This window comes from Pteropus medius, unplaced genomic scaffold (assembly GCF_902729225.1).
Source record: "Pteropus medius unplaced genomic scaffold, Ma_sr-lr_union100, whole genome shotgun sequence".
Taxonomy (NCBI): domain Eukaryota; kingdom Metazoa; phylum Chordata; class Mammalia; order Chiroptera; family Pteropodidae; genus Pteropus; species Pteropus medius.
Window position 1 is genome coordinate 446604 of NW_024346061.1, and position 17939 is coordinate 464542.

The 17939-nt window shown below is 40.2% G+C and overlaps 1 protein-coding gene across 5 annotated transcripts in view; it reads left to right on the plus strand.

Annotated features, from left to right (window-relative positions):
* Window positions 1–15098, plus strand: part of CCNB3 (cyclin B3) — a 65444-nt gene extending 50346 nt beyond the window's left edge. For 4 of the 5 annotated variants that reach the window (XM_039874868.1, XM_039874871.1, XM_039874869.1 and 1 more), the window contains 5 exons: window positions 7957–8094; window positions 11232–11387; window positions 12160–12309; window positions 13858–13988; window positions 14211–15098. In XM_039874868.1, coding sequence (XP_039730802.1) covers window positions 7957–8094; window positions 11232–11387; window positions 12160–12309; window positions 13858–13988; window positions 14211–14283 — 648 coding nt within the window. In that variant the 3' untranslated portion in view covers window positions 14284–15098. The remainder of the gene's footprint in view (window positions 1–7956; window positions 8095–11231; window positions 11388–12159; window positions 12310–13857; window positions 13989–14210) is intronic. The other variant, XM_039874872.1, reaches the window with a different exon arrangement.
* Window positions 15099–17939: the final 2841 nt, after the last annotated feature.

A 17939-nucleotide genomic window follows, 5' to 3' on the forward strand; every position in this document is an offset into this window, starting at 1 on the left:
CTGCTTTATATAAAGTCTTAATAATGCAGTTTTTTCTTATAGATATTTAGTCACTCAGATGTTTAATCACTTTTGCTATCCTCAGTCCCTTTCAGTGTTAGCAACAGTTTCGGTAGTGTTTGGTCAGATTTCCCTGGGTCTCCACAGTGTGTGGTGGGAGGATATGGGGAATGGTCTCTTTTGTGTTGGGGGATGTGGGCTGCAGCTCAGCCTTGGTTTTGCAACCGTGGCTGGTAAAAAATCAACTGTTGTTTCTCTGCTATCCCCTCTTCTCTGCCGTCCCCACTTCTCTACTTTCTGCCCTGATAACTGGGCTCTGCCATCAGCCACGTGGAGCTCACAGCTCTCCCATACAGGCCTGTTCAGGGAACTGGCCGCACCTTCTCCCCTCCCCTGTCCTCCTAGAGGGAGCTCCTGCTGTGAGAGGCAGCTTCCTTGTTTTTCTTAATCTACTGCCCAACACCCAGGGTTCTGACCTGTGGTAGCTCTTAGGCGCAGATCCCACGCTCAGACGTGGTGGTGTGCAGTTTGAGTGTTTTTGTTGAGTTTTAGATGTTCAGCTTATTGTTGTTTCAAGGAGAGAGATCTGGGGATGTCTCTCACTCCACCTTGTTTCTGACGTTGAGATCTCTTTTCCTCTAATCTTATTTCTCAGAAGTAACAACTATAAATAATTTAGAGTGTCCTTTCAGAATACTTTCTGTTTGTCTTAGCATTTTTATTAATATTTGACAATATTTTCTTAAAATATCTTAAATTAATTGAGTAATTCTTGAATGAATCCACATGCATATATGCAAATATATAAATACTGCATTTTAAGGAGTATGGGTTTTATGGTATTTTTGTTATATGAATAGGTCATGCTGTATACATTGCTCTGCAACTTCCTCTTTTAAGAATAAGTCTTAGTAGGAGATTTCCAGTCAGGATGGTAGAGTAGGTAAATGTGTGCTTGCCTCCTCTTATAACCACATCAAAATTACAACTAAACTATAGAACAATCATCATTGAGAATCACCTGAAGTTTAGATGAACAGAAGTCTTACAACCAAGGGAATATATAAGAAGCCACCTTGAGACTGGTAGAAGTGGTGGAGATGAAGAACGGATTGATCCCAAGCCTGCATATGGCAGCTAAAAATTTGGAGGGGTATCTCGGCTGCAGTGTTCTAGCCAGAGGTACAAGGGGTTCCAGCCTCACACTGAGCTCCTCAAACCAGGGTTCCAGTGCAGGAAAGAGAAGTCCTCACAACTTCTGTCTGTGAAAATCAGTGGAGATTTTGGCTGAGTGAGATGAAGAGCAGCTGGAATCTTAAGTGTTCCTGTTAAAGGTCCTTCACATAAACTTACTGGTGGGCTCACTCATTCCGAGCTTCAGCACTGGAGCAGCATCCTGAATGGTTCCAGGGACATGTGTGGAAGAACTGAAATTTTTGGCTTCAGGATAAGGGCTGGTGGCGAGGGGGCAGCTTTCTTGCAGGCAAAAGTGTTGTCAGAGGACACTGTTCCTTTGTTGAGCTCTCCCCATCCTAGCGTGCAGGTGCAGGTGGCTGCCATACCTGAATCTCCATCAATTTGGCTAACACTGGTCACCCCATGCTGGAGATTCCCTGAGACCCTATCCCACTTTACGTGTAGGCCCACCCAACCACTTTCAGTGGCTTTTCTATACAAATGGCCTGTCTAGGCTTTTGCTGCGGACTTTTCTAAAATCTCTCAAAGGTTTACAAAACCCAAATGAGCAGCATCTGTTCTTGGTGTGCTCTGTACCTCTTACTGAGCAGCCTCAAGCTTGGCACTAGCAGCAGGCAGCCTTGGTTTACAGTTTGGCCTCTTGAGGCACCTCCAAGCCCAGTGCAGGTGGCAGCAATCTGTGGATTGCTTGGTGGCTCATGCCAGGTGGCCCTGGGAAGGGCAAAGGCTGCAGCTGAACTTGGCCTATGGTAGGACCCTGTGGCCAGCACACCTGGTGGCTGGCTTTGGACCAAGGCTGAGCATGACATAAAGCCACATCCAAGGATGACCCATCCAAAGGGCAAACTGGACAGGCACCAGAGCCCTGCTAAAGTGAATCCTGCTCCATAGAGTCAGCCCTTGCACAACAGCTCCTCTGTTGTTGTCACCAGCCAGTCCTCACAGCCAATCAGCATAAGGGTCAATCCCTCCCATTGCTGTGAAAAGAGCAATCAAGGCTCAACTACAAGAGGAGGGTGCACACAACCAATATAAGGCACACACCTAGAGCACCTAGCTCTGGTGACCAGGGAGATCACGCCACTAGGATCCACAGGACACCTATTACATAAGGCCACTTTCCTAAGTCCAGGAGACATAGCAGCCCTACCTAATACATAGAAACAAACACAGGGAGACAATCAAAATGGGGAGACAAAGAAACATGTCCCAAATGAAAAAACAGAACAAAGCTCCAGAAAAAGAACTCGACAAATGGAAAAAAAACAATCTACCAGATGCAGAGTTCAAAACACTGGTTATAAGGATGCTCAGTGAACTTAGGGGAAGAATCGATGAGCTCAGTGAGAAGTTTAACAAAGAGACAGAAAACATAAAAATAGAGATTGAAAACATAAAAAAGAGCTGGTCAAAAATGAATAATACAATAACTGAATGAAGCATACATTAGAGGGAAGCAACAGTAGATTAGGTGAAGCAGAAGATTGAATCAGCAATTTGGAAGACAAGGTAGCAGAAAACACCCAATCAGAACAACATCAAGAAAAAAGAATAAAAAAAAATGAGAATAGTTTAATGGGCCTCTGGGACAATATCAAGTGTACCAACATTCATGTCATAGGGGCAACAGAAGGAGGAGCGAGAGCAAGAGATTGAGAATGTATTTGAAGAAAAAATGACTGAAAGCTTCCCTAACCTGGCAAAGGAAACAGATATGCAAGCCTAGGAAGCACAGAAAGTAGCAAACAAGATGAACCCAAAGAAGCCCACACCAAGACATTAAAATACCAAAGGTTAAAGACAAAGAGAGAATCTTCTTAAAAGTAGCAAGAGAAAAGCAGTTAGTTGCCTTCAAGGCCGCTCCCAGAAGATTATTAGCTGATCTCTCAGTAGAAACTTTGTTGGACAGAAGGGATTGGCATGAAATATTCAAAGTGATGAGGAGGAAGAACCTACAACCGAGATTACTCTACCCAGCAAAGCTATCATTTAGAATCTAAGGACAGATAAAGAGTTTCCCAGACAAGAAAAAGCTAAAGGAGTTTAGTATTACAGGAAATCTTATAGAGACTTCTTTAAGAAGAAAAAGAAAGATAAAAATATTAATAACAGGGCATTAACTACATATCTAGCAACAATTACTTTAAATGTAAATGGATTAAGTGCTCCAATCAAAAGATATATAGAGTGGCTGAATGGATAAGAAAAGAAGACCCATACATATGCTGCCTACAAATGACTCACTTTAGATTGAAAGACACACACAGACTGAAAGTAAATAATTTCTTTTTCTATAGAAACAAGACTTTTTGTATCCCATGTTCTCTTTTCATAGAAAAGTGTCCTTTCAGGTCTTATTGAGAATATATTTTTTAAAAGTTTGTTCCAGTTCTTCGGAGTAAAAAGATTTCATAAGTAGACATTTGCTCTGGTTCCTCAGAACATTTCTCTTTGCTGGGTACTTTACGAAAATAGAAATGAATTAAAAAATAACTAGGCTAGCAATACTTAAACCAGACTTGAAAACAAAGGCTATAATAAGAGCCAAAGAAGGACCCAGTAATTTCACTTCTGAGTATTTCTCTGAAGAAACCCCAAACACTACTTCAAAGAGACGTGTGTATCCATATGTTCATTGCAATGTTATTTACAATAGCCAAGAAATGGAGGCAGCCTGGGTGTCCATCAATGGATGAATGGGTAAAGAAGAAGTGGTACGTATTTACCATGGAATATTACTCAGCCATAAAAAAATGAAATCTTGCCATCTGCAACAACATGGATGGACCTAGATGGTACTGTGCTGAGTGAAGTAGGTCAGACAGAGGAAGACAAATGCTATATGATTTCACTTACATGTCAAATCTAAAGAATAAAATAAACAAAACAGAAATAAACTCATAGAACATTTTGATGGTTGCCATATTGGAGGGGTGTAGGGGGTGGGTAAAATAGGGAAAGAGATTAAGAGGTACAAATTGGTAGTTATACAAAATAGTCACGGGGCTGTAAAATATAGCATAAGGAATAGAGTCAATAATAATGTAATAATTATGTATGATGTCACATGGGTACTAGATTTATCAGGGTGATCACTTTGTAAGATATGTAAATGTCTAATCACTGTTATATGCCTGAAACTAATTTAATATTGTATGCCAACTGTCATTGAAAAGTTTTAAAAGTTATTTAATGAAAAAAGAATAAATCTTTATAACCTTTCCTTTAAGTATAAATCTATCTTATTTTAAACTGCTATATAATATTCTATTATATGGATGTAGTCATTATTTAGTTAGCCAACCCCTTTGGTGAGACTGAACTATTAATTTCCCTTCAAGTAAGATAATTTGTATACTTTTAGTTTATTTCTTCCATTTATAGTCAAAATAATATAGACTTTAGATCAAGATTATTTGTGTTTAATACATTAGCTTCCCTAAAAATATAATTATTTTTGACGTTTCTAGATGTAGACCTGTTTTCCTTAATTTTGTTTGGTCCTTTCAATCTGAAGGTTCAGTCTTTCTTTGTCTTGGATAATTTTCTATGTATTATTTCTTTATTATTTCTCTTCTTTTTCTCTCATTTTAATGGAGAGGGAGAGAGGGGAAAAGAGGGTGTGTGTGTGTGTGTGTGTGTGTGTGTGTGTGTGTATTGTTATTGCTGCCTGAAATCTGTTCTCTTTGTATCTCAAGTTTTCATTCATTTTCTTTACCTCTCAGTTCTAGGAGAATGTTTTAAAGTAGCCTTTGGAATCACTGATTTGATTTTTGTCATGATTATAACTATACTGTTCACTGCCTCTATTACATTTTTAAATTAAATAATTTCTTTTTCTTTAGAAACAAGACTTTTTGTATCCCATGTTCTCTTTTCATAGAAAAGTGTCCTTTCAGGTCTTATTGAGAATATATTTTTTAAAAGTTTATTCCAGTTCTTCGGAGTAAAAAGATTTCATAAGTAGACATTTGCTCTGGTTCCTCAGAACATTTCTCTTTTAAAAATTACTTGTTTCCCTCCCCCCTGCCCATATCTGGTTGGATTTCTCTGTTTATTCATCTTTGTAGAAGATGATCTTTTAGTTTTGGAGTTTGAGATGCATTTTGTCAGATTTGTCTCCTAGTTTGAGACTAAGATTAATCTTTATATTTTCTATAGTTTTATTTATTACTTCCCTTTTGTTTCTTCTTACCCAATTCCAGATAAGGAGAATAGTTGTTTATGAAGAATTGGAAGGGTGTACTGACCAAAGGCAGTTATAAGGAAGAGAAACTTGCTACTGTGCTAAAAAGTTTTGTCGCAGCTGGAGCACTGCCTCTCTTCTAACTGTGATAAAGTTAGGCTCTTCATTTGGAGACTGATGCTAATGAGACAGAAAACCATACCGTTTGAAGAACAGTTAGAAGTCAAGCTATTTGGTCTAGAATGGAGATTTATAGGAGACATAGTAACTCTTCAGTAGCTGAAGGGTTGTCACAAGAAGAATTAGACTTATTCCATGCAGTCCCAACTGGTAGAATTATGTTAGGAGAGTATTGTCTTACATTCAAGGAAGAAAAATTGCTATAATTGACACAGCTGCTGTTTTAAATATTTATTGACTTCAAATTTCAGCCATTCATTCAGATATTACCCACACTTTTAGATGTTACCATTTGATGATAACATGCTGCATGGGTGGTCAAGTGCCTGTGTGAGGTACTAGAAGGAGGCTATATAAGCTCTGGCTTTGTCATTTGCTCACAGAGGCACCATCCTCAGAGAACTGTTGCTTTCCATTCCTACCTTCTTTTTTTGTAATTATTTGACCTCAGTTTCTCGGTACTTAAGGTGGTAGTCATTAACCTTCATGTGCACAAACTCTCCTCATTTCTTTCTTATAACATTCCTTTGGCAAATGTAGTAGGCAGAATAAAATGTCCACATCCTAGTTCCCAGAACTGTGAATATGTTACCTTACATGACAAAGGGAAATTAAGTAGACTACGAAATTAATTTTGCACTAAACTGAATTTAAGAAAGGGCAATTACCCTGGATTATCCATATGGGCCCAATGTAATCACAATGGTCCTTAAATGTGGAAGAAGGAGGCAGAGAGTAATGCAGTGTGAGAAGGACTTGGCTAGCCATTGTTGGCTTTGAGGCTGGAAGGGACCAAGGAATGCAGGCAACTTCTAGAAGCTAGAAAAAGGATTCTCCATTAGAACCTCCAGAAAGAAACACAGCCCTGCTAACACATTGATGTTTTTAGCCCCGTGAGTCCCATTTTGGACTTCTGACATCCATATCTGTAAGATAATGAATCTGTATTGTTTTCAGCCACTAAGTGTGTAATAATTTACTATAGCAGCAATAGGAAACTAATAAATACAGATTTCTGTAGCCAAGGCCGTATCCCAGGAACAGTAAGAACAGCTTTTTGGTATTTCTGTTATTCAGAAACTTAATGTATGTATTGCTTAACCAATGTATTCAATTATCTTCTGATGATCATTTGCCTGTGCTAATATACATTAATTTCTCCAAAGCTTCTTACTGACCTACTCTGTGGTCATCTAGACTCCAGTCAATAAGAGTAGCCTACACGAAAGAGGGCCCAATGAAGTGAGTGAAGCTTACAGGGAGGATGATTTCTTCTCAATATAAGGAAGCACTTTCTGTTAAAAATATTCAAAGAGTTATTGGGATGTATTTGGAGGTTCTATGACAGGAACTGAACAACTTATTTGGTGGGGACATTAAAGAGAGAATTCAAGCATTGTTTGAGGTGTTGGGCTAATATAGATTCTATTGTTCTTGAATCCTAAGATCCTAAGGGGATTGTGAGGAAGAAGCATCACTGAAGATTGGGTAGGACCCCTGTGTATGGTGCAAATTGTGCCTATACGTGGCCTTTAGCCAGGGCAAAAGCAGGCAGTGGAATCCAGCTCATACGCTGTTTGCCAAACTGTGCATTCTGGCTGTGGGGTTGTTATGCCCTGAGGCAGGGACACCTTTTGCTAATTCATATAAGGGTATTGTCTACTTGATAAGATGTGTGCCTGCAGGGCTGTGTTCACCCAAAGAAGGCACCTTTTTTCTAATTTTCACAAAGATGCTTTATAGGCCCACACTAATTCTGGGACTATTGCTATAGGAGATGGTTTCTTGGAATTGGTGAATGCAAGACAAGGATAAATAAAAGAAGAGAAGGATGGTTATACTACTAATGTTTCAATTTCATTCTGGCTTCTCCAGCCCCTCAGCTCACTTTTAAATGGTGCTATTGGTACTTGCTTTCAGTCTATACATTCTAATAGCATAGCTAGTTGAGAAGAGAAACTAATGGATGAATAAACTAATAAACAAACCCCTGTGTTTCAGAGCTAAATAAACAATCTCTTTTGGGAGTTCACTGTATAAGGGAATAGCAAATAGGGAAAGCAAGACTCTATGTACGTATTGGAGATCAAGGGGAGAGGATGTATTCACTTAAGGTGTTCATAAAGAAGGCAGAGCCTGTCTCTCTGATTTGTAAGACTGGTCACCTACCTAAATGTGTAGGGATAGATAATGCCAGAGTCCTCAAAGGTGCGGGAGATATAATCAGGCAGCTATCTGAAGTAGTTTCCACATTCATAGCAGAGTCTTAGCTGGCCAGGTCTGGTATAGCTCCACTGTTCTCAATGCCACAGACCAGGTAGTTAGATTTATCTGGATGTGATTTTAGAGCTGGACAATATACAGATTTCTGCCCTGTTTGTGTATTCCTCCAGATGACTTTTGAGGTGAGTCACGAGACCCTCTACTTGGCAGTGAAGCTGGTGGATCACTACCTTATGAAGGTAATATGCAAGAGGGACAAGCTGCAACTCCTCGGTTCCACTGCTTTTCTGATTGCAGCAAAATTTGAGGTGAGCTTGAGTCTATAGGACCTGGAAAGAACTAATTAGTCAGATTTTTATCCAAGTCAGTTACATATGTATGTCTATGTATGCGTCTCTTTATATGTGTATATGTGCATATGTATGCATACATGTGTATGTATATATTATATGCATGTATGTGCACATGTACACACACATGTGTATATATGTTAGTATATATTTGTACCTGTGTGTGTATACAATTACATACACACACACAAATAATTTTCCTACCAATTTTTTGTCCATTTTCCCCATCAGGGAAGTTGGTGTTGAATGGCAATGGTGTATTTGTTTTCTGGCATCAACAAGGTTCTCCCATTTCCTGTAAGATGCATGTATGCGGGCATGTGCTTAATTAAATGGGTTGTCCTTTTTAAGATTTCCTTTCGGTCCATGATTCTCTGTCCCCCACCCTTTTCTTCTTTCACGGACTCCATCTCCATCTAGTGGAATCTAGAACTGCATATATAAGAAAGCATTTCCAAACCTGGGTGCTGGAGACATGTAAGAAGAAATGGCCTCATTGTACGTGGCAGTAAGTCTAGCTGAAATAGTTATTTTTGAAGTGGCAGGATAAAAGCAATTAGCTGGCCTTTCCTTCATAGCTGCAATCCACCTAACTAGTCTCTCTGATTCTTTCCACCTCTTTAGATGCTAAATGATTTTGTTCAACTTTCATTTTTCCTTCAGATAGGCTAGTTGTGTGAAATTTTAGGGTTTAAGACCAAGTTGTAGCCACTTTTACAGAATTCAAAGAACTTTAGAACTGTGAGTTTGTATTTGTGCTCTGTCGCTTGCTTCCTCCATGCTCAGCTCTATCCCTAACTGACATCCTGCCTTCCTCCTCCTTTGCTCATTCACTGCCTTCCTCAGTCAGTAAGTAGTTCCCTTCCTAAGTCCAGCCTTCTTTTCTTTGCTCCTTACTTGCTTCCTTCTCTCCCTTCTTCTCTTGCCACCTCACTTCACTTCTGCCCTCCTTTACTTTCACCCTTATTTCACTTATTCCCTCATTCCCTAGCATCCCTCCTCCCTCTAGCCTTCTCTCAATCCATCTCTTGATCCCTCCATCCCTGCTTTGTGTACTCGCTCACTCCATACTGGGCTTCCTCCCTCCCTTTCTGGCTCCCTCTCTTACTCCCCTACCTCTTCAATTGCTCCCTCACTCCATTCCCTGCTCCATCCCTCCTTGCCTTCCACCTTTGTTCCATCCCTAGCTCCTGTGTCTCCCTTCCAGCCTCCTTCCTACCCTCACACCCCGTACCTCCATCTTCCTCCCTCCTACACTCCCACCTTGCCTTCTTTCCTCCCTTCCTTCCTTTCTCTCCCCCTTCCATTGCTTACTCTCCTCTCCTTTCCTAGCTAACCCTCTCCCCTCCATCCCTCCATTCCACCCTCTTTCCCTTGCTTATCCTTCCCTCCCTCACATTGCTTCTCTTGTACCTTCCTCCCTTCCCCTGCCTTTGATCCCTTTACCTTCCTCCCCACTTTTCTACTAATTTCTTCTCATTCATCCTCTCTTTTCCCTTCCCTACCTCCCACCCTGATCCCTAGTCTCTTCCTTTGCTCTCTCCCTCACTGTTTCCCTTTCTGGCTCACATCCTTCCCTACTCACTTGCTCCCTTGTTCCCTTGCTCCTCCTTCTCCCTGCTTCCTCCGTGCTCCCTCTCTGATAGCTCCCTCTCTTGCTTGCTTCCTTAATCATTCTCTCCCACCCACTCTTACTTGCTCCCTTCCATCCTCCTTCCCTCCCTTGCTCCCTAGCCGCCTCCTTCCCTTTCTCCCTCTCTCCCTTCCTCTTCCCTCACACTCTCCCTTACTCCCTCCCTTACTGCTTCCCTCTCTGGCTCATTTCCTCTCCTGCTCATTCACTCCCTAGTTCTTTCCATTTTTCCCCCTCCCTCTGTCTTCTTCCCTCTTTCTCTCCCTCCTTCCCTTCTTCCTCTCTCTCCTCTTCCCTTTCCCTGCCTAGGACCATCCTTATGGCTTGAGTAAATACTTTTTGCCTCAGCCTCAAGGGGGTTAGAAATGCAACTGGGATCCCTAGAGAGCAGAAGGGAGGAAGAGAGTATGAGGGACCCTTCTTAGCAAATCTTGGAACCAGTAGCACCTCTCTTCTGGTTGCCAGGATAAAGGGTCCCACTAAGTTTTTTAGAGAAGGTGTGTCTTCTTACAAGATTGAGAAGTACAGAAAAACTTTTGCAAGGAGGTGTGGAGATGGTATGAGAAGAGAGGAAGGAGCCAGTGGTGAATAGAGCAATGGGAGAGAAAGTTTCTTGCTCTGGTCTTATACTATGTTGCTGTATGAACTTGTAGAGAGTTACTTCCTCTCTCTGGTCCTCAATTTCCTTGTCTAAAAACCCAGAGTATTGGTCCAGTTTGTGATCTGAAAATATAGAGAGAAAGGTGTGGGAAGAAGGCTTGGGTGGGTAGGCAGATTCAGGGGTTTTCCTGCCTCCCAGTCCTCTCCCCAAAACCAAAGTTCAACCTACAGAGGGCGGGGCACAGGAAGGTGCTCTCAGACCGGGATTCTTACCCTTGGCCTGGCCTGGATCTTCCCAGTCTAGCCGCAGTGCACATCTTCCCACCCTCTGCAGTCCTCAGTCTTGGCTTGGCTACCTCTGTGCCTGGCTGCCTTTTTCTCACTGCTTGTTACCCCTGTGGTACCCTTCCCAAACATTCCTATCTATTCTTTAGACTAGGACACAAAGTGAGGGCTTATTTCCCATCTGTAGTTCCCTTTTTTGTGGTCTCCTTTCCTCCTTTTCCCAGAGCAGGCCATAGATTTCCAATTCCTGGCTCTCATTAGAAGAGAGATCATTGATCTCAATCCTTGTGCCACATCATGTGCTTTTTTTAATGCTGTAAGAATCCACCCCAAGAGGCCCCATCCTTTCTCCAGTGGTGCAGTTTTGAGGCTTATCTCTGCTGTGTCTCTGAATTTGTTTTTCAGATGGGCCACTAAAATCAACCAGAGGCTGACTCTAAGCTAACTTGAAGGTCTATGTCAGAAAATGTTATCGCCTCCTTTCCTTCATTCTTCTCCCCCTCTGCTTTTCATCTCCAAGCAGAGAGGAGTGGACTGTCTTTGCCTGGTTGTGACTGCCTCTCCTCTCCACCTGTAGGAACCCTACCCACCTTGTCTGGATGAGTTCCTGTACATCTGTGATGATATGTATCAACGAGATGAGATGCTTGCCATGGAAATCAGCATCCTACAGACCCTCAAATTTGATATCAACATTCCCACCGCCTATCATTTTCTGCGTAGATATGCTATGGTAAGATAGAGGAGGCATATCTCCGTTCTCCCACTGCTGGGTTAGTTCCCTCCAAACCCAGAGAGGCTGCCTGATGGTAGGTAAAGGGAAAGGGACAACTAGGGGCAGGGGAATTTCTTCTTCAATCCACCCTCTTAGACTGGCAATCTTTAAGTGTGGAAGGAAGAACATTTCAGATTTTCACAGTATACTTATAAAGTTTTGAGATGAGAGCAAAGTAGGGGAGGGAGGGAAGATTCTTTGATCAGAAAGGGACACATGGGAATTTTGGGGGAGATGCTGGCAAAATTCTCTTCCTTCACCTGAGTATTGGTTACAGGGGTGGTCACTTTATAATTATTCACTGTATTCTATAAGTAGGTGTTGTGTACTTTTTCTATGTGTGTTATAGGTTATAATTTTTAAAAAAGATACAAACAAGAAAGAGGAAGGAGTTCTTTTGGATCATGGAACACTTCTTAAGGTGGAACCAGGTGCAAAGTTATAGTTAGAGGGCTTTGGCTCTTCAAAGGATGACTCATGCAGAAAGGAGAGGTGGGAAGTTAACACAAACACACTTTATAATTTGGTTAAAAACTTTAAAGGTAGCTAATTTCATTGGTAATTTCAGAACCTTACTCCCTCCCCTCCACCTTAAGCTTTCTGGAATAAGATGCCTTAGTGTGAGTCATGGTGGCAGGAGAGATACATTGTTTAGGCAGCAAGCCATTTAGATATTCTGCTTGGTGCTGGTTTTCTGAATTGCTTGCTGAGCTATTCTTGCTGTCCTTAGTGTATCCATGCCAGCATGAAGACACTGACCTTGTCCCGCTTCATCTGTGAGATGACCCTGCTGGAATACGACTATATCCAAGAGAGAGCTTCCAAGCTAGCTGCTGGCTCCTTCCTCCTGGCCCTCTACATGCAGAAGCTTGGACACTGGGTAAACACTTGCCCCGGGGGAGGGAGAAAAGGGGTAGGGATTCAGAGACCTTTGGTGCTGAGAAACCCACTTTATGCTAAGGCATTGGAAGTTTTTTAGCGAGAGATGTGACATACTCCCTTTAGTGTGTTTTGGAAACAGTATTGATATAGCAGTATAGAAGGTATACTAGATGAAAGTGTAAAAGTGGCAACACTAGCAAGTAAGCTTTGATAATAGTCAAGGGGCCTACATTGGGGCCTGAATCTATGTTGTGACAATGGGGCCATTAATCTTATTTAACACACCAAATATAATGTGTTACTCCCCTGCTCAGCATGCCAATGACTGTCCTTTGACTGTGGTAGTGGTTTCCAAATAGTATTCAGTAGAGCTCTGGAGTTTCTGCAGAAATGTCTCAGGGGCCATATAAAAGGTCCCTGAGGGTGGGCTTCTTAGCCCTCCCCCCCCCAATTCCAAGTAAGATGTTTGGGCTTCCAGGTAAGATATTTTTAAAAAAGAGTTCAGAGAAAATAGTTTAAGGTATTTTTAGAAAACCACTACCTTATAGAGCATTCCTTTCTCTGCCTGTGGAGTTCCCAGTTGACTTTCAACACTCATTGCAGATGTGCCCTTCTCTATGAAGCTTTCTGTGTCTCTCCTGGCCAAAGTTCATGGGTTCTGCTGCCCTGTTCCTCCAGTGCCCCATAATCACTTCCATCATAGAACTTCTCACACATTTTGTAATTCTCTGTGTGCATATCTGTTTCCCCCACTAGACTACAGACTCCTTAAGGGCAGGAGCTTTAGTCATCTTTATATTCCCAGCATCTTCTTCAGGGATTGGTAATATTGTTAATCCTAGCTAGCATTTTATTTTAGGCAATTACTATGTGCTATATTCTGTTCTATGCACTTTGTATATATTAACTAATGTAATCCTATAATGTAATTACTGTTATGATCTCCATTTGGCAGATTGGGAAGCTGAGGCACCAAGAGGTTAAATAACTGGTTCAAGGCCATGCTGCTTGCCTCCAGAATCTTTGCTCTTTAATACTCTGCCATATTGCTTCTATCACATAATAGGCATCTTTAAAGTTGAATGATAAAATGAATGCATAGAATGATAACTGTTAGAGTCAGAGAGGAAGAACAGCATTAAGTTCCTGTTGGCTGTTGAGTTAGGACCTCATGTTTGTTCTGAGGTTTGCCTGGCCATTGGCTCTTGATCTGAGAGTGAGTAAATTACAAAGTCAGTCCTGTTCCTTAGATTCTTCGGTGGTGGATTTCAGCATACCTGAATACCTATGGCCAGGGCTAATATTCAATTCATATATATGGATATAGTATCCATATGTATGGATGCCACTAGTTTGTGGCAGGAATCTATTCTTTTAGGTAGTACCCTATAATTATTGGTCTGTCTCTGTGCCGTATGACTCTTTGAAATGTTTCATTATCTTCCCTTTCTATACCATGGATAAGAAGTTTGGATTTGAGATAGTACAGATGGAAGAAGGGGCTGCTTCCTGTTGTAAAAGTCACTGTTTGTGTTGCTTCTTCCAGGCTCCTACCCTGGAGTATTACAGTGGCTACAAGACCTCTGATATTCACCCTTTGGTCAAGCAGCTGAACATCCTGCTGACTTTGCGTTCTTGCGATAGGTTCAAGACTGTGCTTTCCAAGTATTCTCATGAGTAAGTACCGGGCTCCAGTTGAGGTTCGGTTTGTGCTCAATCACGGAAAGGCCCAGACTAGCTTCACTTGAGGGAAAAGAAATATTGAGGTTCTTTTCACTTTACTTTCTATTCCATGGTTGAAGCAAGATAGGGAACCAAGGGCCCTATGTCCCACTTATTCCATGGAACTTCCTTGTTTGGGCCTATTTTACACTGAGTGGACAACTCTTCCTTTTACAGGGTCTTCTTTGAAGTCACCAGAATCCCCCCCTTGGACATGCTGAAGCTGGAGGAGATTTTGAACTCTTGCTAATTCTGAGACTGAGGGTTTGGAACTCTGGCAGCAGCTACCAGGGCCAGGCAGACATGTAAATAGTCTGTATTTATTCTGTCCTTGAATTTGTCTTTTGATCACTTTTGATCACTTTTCATCATTTCTGCTTTCTTTGTTTGATTTTTCTCAAACTGTTAGTGTCATAATTATTTAAGTTTTTTTTATGAAAGAGAAGAAATTATTGTAGTATTTGTTTTGAAATTTAATAAAAAATTAATATTTGTTGTTAAAATGGCTCAACTCCCCTCTTCTTGATTAGGAGCCCCATACATAGCCCAAGGATGTTTTTTTCTCCTGCCTAGTAAAGTCTGTGCCTCAGGGTCTATCTGGTTTCTTTCTCTGTTTAGAGGCTTTCACAGGAAGAGAAAGTAAGCTAGGTGTAAATTGATGGACGAGTCTATAGAAAGAGCATCCTTATGAGTGGGGTGGGGGGGTGCCCAGTCTAGGGAGAGAGACCCCTACCTGACAGACAGGCATGGTGTTCACATCTGGACCCAATACCTTTTGTTTCCTATCTCAGGTTGCTTGCTTTCTTTGCTTCTTCCTAGATGACAAAAAGATGGGGATCAGGATTTTCACCCAAATGTAGTCCTGCTTTCATGGTTAGGCAGCTTTTTAGAATCTAAACTTGAAAAATCTGCTTGGAGTGGCATGCTAAAATCTCTTTTGGCTTTTATCTTCTGTCAAGAGGAGAAATTTCCACCTGTGAAATCAGTGAGATGTGAAATGAACACAAGCATCAACCGCTTGCCCAGTCTTTCATTAATAAAGCTTTAAGGAGATCACACACACACACACACACACACACACACACACACACACACACATACACATCAAATATTTTGGATATCGATCCTAGGATGGATATCTGATGGGGAGCAGTCAATGGAGAAGTTATAGGGAAAATACCTCCCTAATTCTGGCCCCAGACCCCCTGTGCTAGTCTGGTCATATCGCCATTTTTGATGGACTAGGGACAGGAGAGAGAGCATGTTGCACCCTTAAGATATCTTAATGCTTTCTTACCGTTTGTGTAAATTTCCTACTTAATATCCCAAGTTGCTTTGCCTTGGTGACTAGATATCTTTGGGTTCCCTCTTGCCCCATTCCACTGCTTTGCAAGATGACTAAAGGTTATTAGCAGTCAATTCCTATTCCACCCTATCCTCCTACCCCCAGCCCTAGGCAAACCCTAATTTACTTTCTTTCTCTATAGATTTGCCTATTCTGGACATTTCATATAAATTAAATCATGCAATGTGTAGCCTTATGTGTTTGGCTTTATTCACTTAGCATAATGTTTTCCAGGTTTATTCATGTTATAGCATGTGTCATACTTCATTTCCTTTTATTGCCGTAATATTCTATTGAATGGATATATCACATTTTGTTTATTCACTCATCAATTGATGGGAATTTGGGTTGTTTCTACTTTTTGGCCATTATGAATAATTGTGTTATGAACATTCATTTATAAGTTTTGTATGGACATATATTTCATTTCTCTTATGTATGTACTTAGGAGTAGAATTGCTGGACCATGCACTATTTTACATTCCCACCAGCTGTGTATAAGAGTTCCAGTTTTTCCACATTTTCTCTAATACTTGTAATTATCTTTTAATTATAGCCATCCATGTGGGTGTGAAGTGGTATCTTATTGTGGTTTTGATTTACATTTTCCTGATGGTTAATGATGTTGAGGATTTATTTTCATGTACTTATTTGCCATTTGAGTATTCTCTTTGGAGAAGTATCTATTCAAATTCTTTGCCAATTTGTAATTGGGTCATTTGTCTCTATTATTGAGTGGAAAGAGTTCTTTATATATTTTCATATATATTCATAAATCATATATATGATTTGCAAATATTTTCTTTGATTCTATGGATTTTCTTTTTATTTTCTTGATAAGTGTTATTTGAAGCATAAAAGTTTAACATTTTGAAGTCCAATTTATCAGTTTTTTGAATATTTTTGTTTTTGTGTCATATCTAAGAAACCATTGCCTAATCCGAGGTCATGAAGATTTGCCCGCATGTTGTATCCTAGTAGTTTTATAGTTTTAGCTCTTATATTTATGCCTTAAATTTATTTTGAATTAATTTTTATATATGATGTGATGTAGGGGTCCAACTTTATTTTCTTGCATGTAGATATCCAGTTGTCCCAGCACCATTCGTTGAAAAAAAATATTAGCACCCCTGTTGAAAATTTATTTACTGTAAATGTGATAGCTCATTTCTAGACTCTCAATTCTATTGCATTTGCCCATATGTCTATCCTTATGCCAGTAACACACCACTTTGATTACTGTAGCTTTGTAATGAGTTTTGAAATCAAGAAATGTGAAGTCTCCAACTTCATTCCTACTTTTCAAGAGGCTGTTTCAGCTATTCTAGATTACTCACATTTCTATATGATTTTTAGCATCACCTTGTCAATTTCTAAACAGAAAGCTGGGATTTTGATAGAGATTGCATTGAATTTATAGGTCAATTTGGGGAATGTTGTCATCTTAACCATATTAAATTTTCTAAGCATGTGTTTTGTGTCAGTCTCAGCCTATTGATTACCAGTGTTGTGGCTGGACCAGCCCTTGTATTTCTCATTATGATTGCAAGACACCATCAGCAATGACTGTAAAGAAACTTTGAAAGAGACAAGGTTTATTACTTAGAAGTTCTGGAAATTACACAGCACCTCTGGTTCTAGGTTAACCATTGTGTCTCTCACACACACACACACACACACACACACACACACACACACACACACCTGAATAACACTACAAAAAGATTTGAGAACTGAACTGACTTTGAGCCATCAGCCCACAGAAAGCTGATGGAAACATGTGGCCTGAAAATCATATTGACCACTAAAACAAAAATATAAATGTTTTCCATATACTTTAAGCAACCAGTTTTATAATGTCATATTAAAAATGTTCAGGATATCAATCATATTCACAGTTTAAAGAAGAAAATCACTTATCAATTGATGCAGAAAAAGCATTTGACAAAATTTAACATTCATCCATAATACAAATGATTAAGAATAGATGAAAACTTCCTCAACCTGGTAAAGACCATCTCCAAAAATCTACACGTAACATCATACTTGATGAAAGACTGAATACTTTGCTCTATGATTAGGAACAAGGCAAGGATGTCTACTTTCATCAGTCCTGTTAACATTATACTAGAAGTCTTATCCAGTATAATGAGACAAAAAGAAAAAGAATACACGCTGCAAAGGAAGAAATAGAACTGACATTTTTTTGCAGATTTCATGATTATATGTGTAGAAAATCTCAAAGAATCTACAACAAAACTAGAACTAATACGTTTGTTTAGCCAGGTCCAAAACACGAGATCAACACACAAAACATCAATTACATTTCTATTTCCTAGCAATGCACAAGGAAATCCAAACTTTAAAGTACCATTTATAATAGCTCCCCAGAATGAAATGCTTAGGTATAAATCTAATAAAACATTTATAAAATCTGGTGGAAACTACAAAATGCTGATAAAATAAATCATATAAATTGAGAGACATTATGTTCATGGAATGGAAATGTCAACTGAGTAAAGATGTCAATTCTCAAATTGATCTGTGTATTATTTAACTCA